Here is an 11,436-nt window from a genome sequence, read left to right on the forward strand (position 1 = left end):
CGGGCAGAGGAAAGAGGAATGGATCATCTAAAGACACACAAATACGTATTTGAAACTGTATCCTCGTTCAATTATTTAGGAAGTTACTAAAAAGCAAGAATATTAAGATAAAGAACAAAATAACAATTATGAAACATTAATACGACCAATGATTGCGTACGCCATGTAATCAACTGTCATATATAAAAAGAAAGAAGACCTGAAGATAATCAAGAGAAAAATACTGAGTGAATAATAAGATATGTAAAAGCACAAAGACTAAATTGGACAGGACACATCATGAGAAGGAAACCTACAGAAGTGGTAAGTAAGTAGTAAGGGCAAAAAGACTGCTTTGGTTGGGACATATAGACAGAATGGAAGTAAACAGGTGGATGAAAAGAAGTGGAGAAGGTGCAAAAAGAAGAAGAGGACGTCCACCTAGAAAATGGCTAAATGCATGTAAGGAAGATTTACAGAAGTCAGGGATAGCGAACTGATGCCGTGAACAAAAGAATTGGAGAAAAGCAGTAGAGACACTTCAAGCAAATGCCTGTTGTTTTATATATATATATATATATATATATATATATATATATATATATATATATATATATATATATATATATATATAAAACCTCTCATATACATTTATTTCCAGCTAGAGGCTGAATATAAAATTTAATTTTATAACCTAATCTCTCAAGCACATATATTTTCAGCAGAAGGATCAATAAAAAGCTTTTCTGGTTCATTGGTGCAAGGACATCTTGAAAAAATTATTCATAAACTTTGTACTTGTCCTGAACATTTGGATTGTATGATATACCTGACAAAAATACTTGATTCTTACCCAACAATTTCTTATCCAATTGTTCTTTTTTATAAGTCTGAGGTAGACCGTAGTGTCGAGGATTTATCCGAGCTCTTATATAAAGAAACGTGGAAGCTAACCATTGTAAAGCCACGTCCAAACCGGTTATTGTTCCTAAAACTACCTCAGCGTTTAAATGTTCTGTAAGATGTCGATGAAGATTAGATTCTACCGGTTCCGTGGTACTTAACATTTTTTCAATTTTGTTCTAGAAAAAAAAATGAAAAACAAAAAAGTATTTGATTGAACAAATGAATGGGGGATGGGTAGAGAGGTAAAGTTTATTTGAAATTGAATGATAGCACAGTTTTTTGACAAATAAAACTCCAAAAACATCATAAATAAATGCCTCAGAATGAAAATTTTCTTTCAAATTGAAATATTTGTTTTTACATACACACCAATTTATCCCAATTATACAGGGTGTCCACGACGACTTAAAACTATCTGTAGATGGCAAAATACTTATATCAAAATCATGAAAATTTCTACGTTTGTGTTTTCGGATACGATCTTTTTAACTAAAATATTTTCAAAGATGGCCGACTTTCGATTCTACCGGAAGTCGACTGTAACTTTGTTGGAAAGTTTTGAAAGAAAGACCCATACCGTTGATTGCTGTTTAAAGACGACTAGTGTTAGTATCGTTTTAGCAATTGACTATCGGATTTACAATATGAGTACTACCATGTTGTAGGCCAAGTGCCCCGAAAACATCTACCACGGAAGATAACGTTTAAGCACATTCAAAAGGAGTTTCTTGATAATCGACTGAAGATAAATCCTCTAGTACATATCAGAGACCAAGGAACAGTCGAAACTGTGAACTTTACCCGGCAAACGTGCTCGAAATAAAACAGTTTCCTAAGCTAAATTATTGGGATGTTTTCACGACAAATTAAAGAAAAATAAACCTATGTGACGAAGTAAAGGTGCTCTTACATCATGGTAACGAACCGGTTCACTTTTCCGCTGTTGCCTCGACCAAATAGGGCTACGAACTGCTGCCCCATTTATGATATTCTCTAAATTTTGCCCGTGAGATTTCTTTTTGTTTCCAAACTTGAAAAAGTCATTCGCCAAGGTAAAATTTGAGTTAAATTAGTAGGTTATCGTCACTACGAAGTCGAGGAAACGTATTTTTGAGACGAGTTAGAGTGGGAGCGTCGCTGGGTCTTATGTATCGAACTATACTATGAAATATATCGCTGCCAAATTTTTTCGTTTTTCTTTTGTAACATAATTACTTATTGGACCAGCCAGACTTTGACGACCACAGTAGATTAATTTATAAAGATTTATAGAGTTTTTTCATATCAAAAATATAAATTATATCCTATTGTTAACAAAAAATACTTTTTGTGGTTTACCTTATCTTCGTTAGTTGTTAAAATCAAAGCTGTGGCTGTTGTATCGAATTGAGGTCTACCGGCTCTTCCGATCATCTGATGTATGGCCGTTGCACTATAATCTTGTATTGTACCATTAACGTAGTATTTCGTTGATTTTATAATCACCAAATGCGCAGGTAGATTAACACCCATTGCTAACGTACTGGTAGCTATTAGTATTGGCAAATCTCCATTACGAAATAATTCTTCGATAATGTGCCTGGTCTCTACGTCCATACCTGTCGATTTAGCAATAAAAATTAATTTTTACAAAATTACTCCACTATACACCATCTACACTCTTTCAATCACGTTTCCTCGTGGAGAGTGTGGATCAGGTTTTAGAAATCATTCTCTCCTTAAAAACCGTTATTATTTATTAATAGAAAATGGTTTTAGATATTCAATAATTTCGATACAATGCATGCGTTTGTAGATTTTTATTCATGTAGCAAAATTCACGAGGTATTTTTTTTCATGTTATGTCATCTTAGACTGTTTATATACGACATAAACTAAGAATTTGTTTCCCTCTTACCTACCATTTCACCTATAGTAAATTGGAAATACGGTGAATTAGATCTCGGGTGATATCCCCAACAAGTTTAGTTCTTGTGTTTTTTCTATGTGAAAGTTATTTGATCTAACCAATATTCTGCTGTAAGGATATGTCTCGCGGAAAGGATTTAAGCCTTTCTTCGCCATATCACCCTGATTAATTATAAAAAAGTGAAATTACCCCATAAATCTATGCCATATCTTATTAAGGACGCTGGGATAGCAGCCGGGTTTTCGTAATTATCACTAAAAAAATTCATTCATCGGTATCACTTAATGACCTTTATGCGTGCAATCTAACAATCGCGATAAAAATGTTCCGTCGAAGTTCTGTTACGAAATCGTCCACTGATATAGACCATGAAGCCGGTTCTTTTCTAATATGTTAATCGAATCTACAGTTTGACGTATGCGCCGAAAACCTTGTGTATTTCTTGAAAAGTTTATTTGTTTGTGGCATATTCACCTTATCTTGTGACTTTTTACAGAGATAATTTATAAGAAGGCCTTTTCGTTTGTTTAAGGCATTCTGGAGATCACACAAACCTGAATTATCTGGTTGAGTTCTTGGGTTGATTTTTATTTGGATTAAAACAATGTATTTAAAAAAGTTAGTGTGTTAAGTCTTCGTGATTAGTTTAGTGTTGAGTGCTAGTGATCAAAGTGAACACATCGGGATAGTTACAAGTCAACCAGACAATGTGATTAAATAAATTAGTGTGTCTGGTGTTCGTGAATAGATTAATGTTAAGTGCTAGTGATCGTAGTGAAAACATCGGAAAATGACAAGTCAACTAAACAATGTGATTAAATAAATTAGTGTGTTTAGTGTTTGTGAATAGTTTAATGTTGAGTGCTAGTGATCATAGTGAACACATCAGGATATGACAAGTCAACTAAACAAAGTGATTAAATAAATTAGTAAGTTTTGTTCGTGAACACTTTAGTGTTAAGTGCTAGTAAAATATCGGGATACTGAATAATTTTGTTGTTACAATTTTATTTCTTCGAATGTTTTTTGAGACGATTAGGCTCCGTCAGCTACAATGAAGACGGATATGATTCACAAATAATATGTCTCTGGTAAAAACAATATCCGGCGGGGAAAAAAGATCACTCGTCTATTGAAATTCCCGGTAACTTTCTGGAGACCACTTCTACTTTTTGACGGATTTTTCAAATTGAGTTTTCCCTCGTCGGACGTCGATATAACGGAAGAAAATTTTTTCGAGCCGAATTCTCCATTATAACTACACTTAAAACTATATAGAAAGTAGAAAATTTATATTATTTCCGGTTAGGATGGCTCAAAAGAATTACTTCGAGCAACGTCTCAATACACAGATGTAACTATATGAAAAATGAGCTGCTTTTTGGATGAAGGCGGAAGACAGCGTTTTATCGATTCTTACAACGTCCTTCGATGGAAAGCTGTCAACTTAACACCACTACCAAGCATTTTTCTTGGTATGTATGGTTGCCTATAAGTAGGACCCAAAATATATCTAATGAAATTTCGAATCTCTATAACGGGATTAGAGTGTAATATAGTGTTGAGTGTTAGTGAATAGTATAATGTGTTTAAATTAACCCCACCGTTTTGTGAATGAAGATAAATAAGAAGGAATTTTTATTATAGTCTATTTGGAAAGTGTATCTATTAACTTCTCAAGCATATTATAAAGTAGATGAATAATTATACCTGCATGATGTACGCCGATGCCGTGTCTTAACATATCCTGAATTTTCACGTCGGGAATATTGATAGCAAATTTTTGCAAGTTCTGTAATTTGTGAGGTTCTAATTTTATTTTTAAGGTTTGATCAAGATGTTTGGCAGTCATTTCTACGCTTTTTCTCGTACTGCAAAATATCTACGAAAGTTCAAATCAAATCAATAACGTATGATAATTTTTGTGAAAATGACTATTTACCAACGTCGGTTTTCCTTCCGAATGTGTCATCAGTAAGGATTGTAGTTTATAGTTTAACGAGAGATCAAATTTGAATGCCGAAGATGACGTTTGTTTGTAACTAAAGCCGATTACCAACTTTTTCAATTGCACCGGTCGCATCTCTTCTGGAAATCTGCGCAAATTCAGAAATTCAACAATTTTTCTATTTGGTATAAATCGTGAAACTACCTATAATGTCTTGGACTTCCAATCCATTCAGCAACATCTTCGATATTTCCTATAGTTGCAGACACTGCAATAAATCTAATATTGCAATCTGTTACATGGTTTAGTGATAATGAGTTTTGTACCGTTTTCATCCTGCTAACCTATAAAGAAATTCTCATTCGAATCTAGTGAACAATAGCAGTAAATTAAACTACGAGGATGGTCCCAGAAGTACCTGGCTTGACCTAGAGATGGCGGTAGTTGCTTGAAAAATACCAAAGTATACCTACGAAGACCAACATCGCAGTGGTACATCAAATGAGGTCAAGACTACAGAAATGTTGGAGAAAATCCTGGATGATTGTCGACTGAAAGTGCTCAAGCTAACAGACATTGCAAAAAGTGCGGTACATCGCATATTAACTGAAAATTTGGGCATGAGAAAGCTTTAAATATTAGGGAGTTATTTTCAGGCCCTACTATAGTTTATTTCAGAAAGGTATAGAGTAATAAAAATCATTAGGTGTTCAAAGGGATCACAGAGTGTCCCAACGAATATTTAAGCCACTTTCATAGTTTGGCATTGATTTCATTGTAAAATTGTTTCTTTTTATCAAGTGCATGTAGTACCACCCGGATTGAGGTTAATATATGGGTTTAGCCTATTGTTATCCATTCACAAACATTGAAAATAGTGTGCCAAAGGCGTGCCGGTAGGATACTCGAAAAAAGAAAAGCCAAATCTGAAATAGGGTTGGAATTGGGCAGAGGCCGAACTGGACAGAATTCCCCATTTTATTACTCTATACCTTTCTGAAATAGAAACAGTAAATCAAAAGATGATTTATATTCAAGAGAAACATTCATAAGCGAATTGAATTTCCAAAAACTAGAAGCCTATTTTACTGAAGAAAGTTCCATTTAGCTTAGAAACAAATCATTATAATAAAAGTTTCATCAGTACTTATAAAAAAATACTTCAAATACCATGATTAATTAGCATAATTCAACAAGATATTTGAAAGAACAAACATTAGTATTGCAAATTCCAGAAAAAGGTGAAATTCGAAAAAATTAAAATTAGACAAACAGAAAAATTATTACAATAGATAAAAAATGTGTTTTTAAATAGTTGTGTGAGGGTATTTCATTTATAATTGAAATTTGTGTTCGATTTACTTCAAATTAAAAAATTTGAATTCACTAGAAATATTGTTGTTGAATGGCAGAAGTTCTTTTATTATGTTTAGGTTACTATGAAAATTAAATAAATATCCTCCTGATACAACATTAAAAGTGATTCAATACTAATTTCTATGTAAACTAAGTCAAATCAGTAGCAAATTGTTTATTTAATATTGTTATTTCGTATAATTTCAATACAAATCAAATCATATTAAGTAAATATTTTTTTAAATAAAGAAATTAAATTGTATGAGATTTTAGTTAAATACCCAAAGACAGAATTGTATATCTATAATTCTCTTTCTATTATTGACATTTAAAATAGTGAGATACTATACACAACCCATACCTATTAAAGGTTTCTGGTAGAATAAGCTGAAGCTGCATTGTTCACTAGTCCATTCAATTAAATCAATTCAGTTAAATGTAAAAAAGAAAATGTTGATGAAGGAAATCAAAAGAAAAACGTACTATTACTTCCAGTGTAGATCCTCTATCTTCTTCGTTCAAAAGATGTACTTCATCTATCATGAATAATTTAATCACCTTCACAAGCTCCCCGTGTTCTTTCCATCTTCTTGTGAGACTATCCCATTTTTCTGGTGTGGAGATAATCAAATTGTGATAGATGAGATTTTGAAATTCAGCATTTTCTGAATCTCCAGTTATACATATGCTATTGAGACCAAAATGAGAAAATTTTTTATTCCAATCAATCAGACGTTCTTGACAGAGTGATTTCATGGGAGAAACTAAAAATATTATCAATTATTGATTATCTCGAAATCGTTATCTACCCACTATAAATTATTTTAAATTCCATATTGGAGCTGCCATATTGCATTAGCAATCTAACTATTGCTAATTCAAAAATTGTTGTTTTTCCTGAGCCGGTGGGCGAAGATATAACTATGGAATCGTCTGTAAATATAAAACATATTTATGAAATACATCCTTTAATGCAATGTATACAAAACATACCAGAATCAAAAACATCATCTAACACTTCTGACTGAACAGGGTTAAAATGTACATATTCAGAAAATACTTCTCTGTAAGGTAATGGAATTTCTTCAATACTACGAACGTTTAAAAACTTCTCCATACTCTTTTATTGCCTAAATATACATTTTCTTCATTAAATGATGTTTAAACTTGAATTATTACAGTTTATAACTTGTTTTAAATATTTGAATTCTCATATAGAAAGTTTGAATTGACATAAGGAAACAAACAGTGCTGTCAACATTAGAAACTGAAGTTTGAGAACTATGTTTTTTTGCAAACTATACTTTTTTATATAAATAAATTCCGGATAAATATCTTCAATTAATTCGATATTGTTATGAACATCTGTAACGAACTTTATTGAAAACTTTTCTATAATTTCTGCCATTATTTTAATAACCAAGTGTTATGCAAAACACAATACAGCTAGACATTGGGAGTTGTCGTATCTAAAAGTTTACAACTAAATTGAAATCGATAGTTTAGTTGACGTTTGATGACGTGAACAATTTGCATGTTTGCAAATTTTCTGGTTCATGCAATATCAACGAAATATAATCTTGATTTTTTAATAGGAACTATACATAGCAAAGCCGTTTAATTATCACGAACATTTTTTTAAATTGATCGATTATAAATTAAATATAAATAGTTTCTATTTCTAGACCGTTTTTCGTGATAAAATAAGGACAAATTATGACGAAAAAAAATATAGATTATCTATCTGGAGAGAATACTAAGATAATAAAATTCAATTATTGCAATATGCACTCAAATTGTGATACAAATAAGAACACGTTATATATAATATACCAAATGGCAAAATATTTTTATTTTAACTTTTCTGTTTCCAAATTGTATATTGTATATAATAGAAAATTGTTTTTTTGTCCAACAAACGTCAAAACTGAATACTGTATGTATAGAAAGTTGTTTTTTTCTCCAGCACATGTCAAAACAAAATTGTTGACAATAAGTTTATCAAAATTCTTTTTCAAAAAATGTCGAAAAAGGTCAAAAAATTGCAATTAGCCAATGTTTTTGGATTTCGCATTGGAAAAGTAATTGGAAAAGGGACCTATAGTAAAGTTTGCCTTGCTACTAGTGATGGTTAGTGTTTGTATTACTAAATTTATTATTTATACCCTTACGGGTTCTAGGTAATAAATCCTAATGATAATTCAATATTTCATATAACTGAATCGTTTCAACAATGTTTCGTTAGATCGTGCCAGAGTGAACATGTTTAAAAGGTATACATGTAAAATATACAGGCGATAGGGAATTAGAGGAATAATAGGAACTTGTTAAGTAAAAGTTTGCTGGTTGGGGTTGGGAGGATTTAGAATCTATCTAATCTAATCTATTTCTTGTTTTCGTTCTCGAAGGAATAAAAGATAATGTAGTACTCATTCTCTACTCATTTTTATTTCAGTGAGATTTCTAATTTTACCAACGAACGTTCGATTTTAATAAGACTTTAATTTAATGATATAATTTTACAGACATGTGTACATGTTTGATGAAGGTTGAGGATGACGTGAGTGAAAGTATAAATGGTTACATACCCAATAGGTTTGGTTCTCAGGTAGAATTGTAATAAGAATAGATGGGTTTAAAGGGATATGTTTATTATTTTACGCTGCAATATAAACTATTGTATATGTCAAATTGGGTATCTATATTTATTAAAATTTGTTATTACTGTTGTAGTTAATGAAAATATACAGAATATAAAATTACATGTTATTGAAATCTTAAACGAAAATTGTAGATTGCGACAAAAAATTGGCATGCAAAATAATAAGTAAGAAACAATCCGGGAAGGAATTTTTGAAAAAATTTTTGCCAAGAGAATTGGAGATTATTAAATGTATCAATCATCCCAATATAGTAAAAGTTTACAGAATATTCGAAACTCCATTGACAGTTTATGTGTTTATGGAGTATTGTGAACTTGGAGATATTTTGGAATATATTCAGAATAATGGGCCATTTACTGAAGAAAGAACCAGATTGTTGTTCAGACAGGTATCGTATACTGAGAGTCAATTTGAAAATTGCTTCCCTTCAATAAGATAAGAAATTGAAAACAAATAGATCAATTATATTTTTTTTCAATCCATAAAAAGGGGTAGGCTTTACCCTCGAAATGGCTCAAATGATAGATATTTTGGTGCCCGTGATTATTCCATTGGTTTAATTGTGGGTGGAGAATTCTAAATAGCACTCAGATTTATTCTATTACATTTATTTTTTTTTTTCAAATACTATATTTATCATTTTTTAAATTTAACTGCATGATGTAGTTTTGTTTTAATCATTATGGATGGAAGACAATTCAGTCTTTTTTGAGAGGTTCATGTGTATTGTAACTTGAAACAAGAGATATGAATTTAAGTATCTATCAACAGAATAATATATTTAAGTATTTAACTAATATAAAATAGTCGCTTATGGCTTGAAAATTTTTTTTCATATGACTTTCTAGCATGAAGTTTATAATGCTTCTTCTTCCGTGTATTAGACGTAGTCGCCTGTTTTATCTTCGACATACTTGCCTCCTATCCTGCTTCAAATTTGTCACTGGGTCGGCCGGTACTCCTTTGGCCCAATGGGGATTTATCGCGCGCTACCTTGACCAGTCTATTGTTGTCCATACGACTTACGTGCTCATTCCATTCTTTCTTTCTTGATAGAACCCATTCGATGAATTCATCTATTTTTCACAATCTTCTGATGTTCTCACTTCTTTCCTTGTCCAGTAGGGTTTTTCCGGCTATACTGCGTAGCACTTTTATCTCTGTTGTTTCCATAATTCTCTGCGGTGTAGGTCATTATGGGTCTAACCGTGGCATTGCATATTCTCTATTTGGCTTCTATTCCGATATGTTTACTTCGCCATATGTTTCGTTCAAACATGCTGCTATTCTTAAGGCTTTGGTTGTTTGCTCTCTGACTTCGTTCTCTACGTCTCCAAATCCTGAAATCTCGATTCCTAAGTATTTGCATTTCATTACTGGCTTACATCTTAACGGAGTTTTGGATGTGGTTATACACTTTGTTTTGAACGCAGATATTAACATATTGAAAGATTTAGCTGTGCAGTTAAACACATGTAGAAGCCTCTGAAGATTATCCTTATCAGGACAAGATGGAGACGTTCGGGTAGTGAAAGTTAAAACCGGTACTTGAAAGTACTTGAAACTTGAAACGATGAGTGTCTAGAATAAGTGTATTAGCTATTGAAAGAGAACCATAATAATGTAATATAATCATGTTTTGAATGGTATGACCTTTCAGTCTTTACTATACTATACTACTTTATTTTTATGGTCTTCAAATAACACATCTAATATTTCCACACTCTTTTCTCAATTATCTTTTAAGCCTTCCGCGTTAATATTATTAATTAAATAAAATTTTACTATTCTTACAGATTGTGGAGGCGGTGCATTATCTACATAACCTGAATTTTGCTCATAGAGACATTAAGTGTGATAATATATTTTTATGGAACAACTGTATGATAAAACTGGGAGATTTCGGTTTTTCCAGATATTGTGTAAACGAGCACGGAGAATATACAATGTCAAACACATTCTGTGGCTCTGCCGCTTATGCCGCGCCTGAAATTTTGCAAGGGAAACCTTACGATCCTAAAAAATACGACATCTGGGCTTTGGGATGTATTTTGTATATTATGGTTATGGGGCAAATGCCTTTTGATGATTCGAATATTTTAGAAATGGTAGAAGATCAATTATATGGGAATATTCGAAATTTTAATTTTTTTTGCGATAGATGTTCTCCAAATTTGAGGAGATTGCAAATGTCACTCTTCGAAACTAACATGGCAAATAGGATTAATACTTTGCAGATCATCCACCATCCGTGGTTTTTGCAGGAGCCGTACGATGTCAGAATGTCTAACGCAGTGTTACGGTCTATGTCTGATAGTCGTTTGATTTGAAATTTAATTCAACAGATTGTAGATAAACAGCTCAAATACATAACTCAGATATGTTAAGTCCTAGTTTAACCATTTTTATTGTTAAAAATCTCTGAAGTTGTTAAAGTACAATAAAAAAATAATGAAACAGTTCCTATCACCTTTTTTTTCCAAATAATTCAATTGATGATGTAATGTCCTTTCCTCCAGTAGAAAAAAGCGTCTGTTTCCCAAAGAAACAAAAATTCTAGGACTACAAGGTAATTCAAATATTTAAGTTATTACTTTGTCACGTGTTTCGTGTTCTTAATAATAGTCAATCTTTTGGAATGATTATTTATTCTACTCTTGGAATATTATAATGGC

The 11,436-nt window shown here is 31.9% G+C and overlaps 2 protein-coding genes across 2 annotated transcripts in view; one reads left to right on the forward strand and one right to left on the reverse strand.

Annotated features, from left to right (window-relative positions):
- The window catches only part of LOC130891474 (uncharacterized), a 27,614-nt gene extending 20,278 nt beyond the window's left edge, over positions 1–7,336 (reverse strand). The window contains exons 1-8 of the mRNA XM_057796257.1: positions 7,092–7,336; positions 6,912–7,031; positions 6,582–6,862; positions 4,947–5,086; positions 4,737–4,890; positions 4,505–4,676; positions 2,224–2,483; positions 833–1,061 (exon numbers count right to left, since the gene is read on the reverse strand). Of these exons, the coding sequence (XP_057652240.1) occupies positions 833–1,061; positions 2,224–2,483; positions 4,505–4,676; positions 4,737–4,890; positions 4,947–5,086; positions 6,582–6,862; positions 6,912–7,031; positions 7,092–7,215 (1,480 nt within the window). The 5' untranslated portion in view covers positions 7,216–7,336. The remainder of the gene's footprint in view (positions 1–832; positions 1,062–2,223; positions 2,484–4,504; positions 4,677–4,736; positions 4,891–4,946; positions 5,087–6,581; positions 6,863–6,911; positions 7,032–7,091) is intronic.
- A 711-nt stretch (positions 7,337–8,047) lies between these two features.
- Positions 8,048–11,223, forward strand: LOC130891306 (testis-specific serine/threonine-protein kinase 3-like). Its single transcript, XM_057795943.1, has 3 exons — positions 8,048–8,228; positions 8,893–9,149; positions 10,558–11,223. Exons 1-3 carry the CDS (start codon positions 8,120–8,122, stop codon positions 11,089–11,091), a joined length of 900 nt encoding a protein of 299 aa, XP_057651926.1. The 5' UTR covers positions 8,048–8,119; the 3' UTR covers positions 11,092–11,223.
- Positions 11,224–11,436: the final 213 nt, after the last annotated feature.

This window comes from Diorhabda carinulata, chromosome 3, assembly GCF_026250575.1.
Source record: "Diorhabda carinulata isolate Delta chromosome 3, icDioCari1.1, whole genome shotgun sequence".
NCBI lineage: Eukaryota > Metazoa > Arthropoda > Insecta > Coleoptera > Chrysomelidae > Diorhabda > Diorhabda carinulata.

Bases quoted from the DNA above. Each gene is read 5' to 3' on its own strand.
- LOC130891306 (XM_057795943.1), top strand. From the start codon at position 8,120: ATGTCGAAAAAGGTCAAAAAATTGCAATTAGCCAATGTTTTTGGATTT. The intron at 8,229-8,892 runs GTTAGTGTTTGT...CGAAAATTGTAG, and splicing joins TTGCCTTGCTACTAGTGATG to ATTGCGACAAAAAATTGGCA. The intron at 9,150-10,557 runs GTATCGTATACT...CTATTCTTACAG, and splicing joins CCAGATTGTTGTTCAGACAG to ATTGTGGAGGCGGTGCATTA.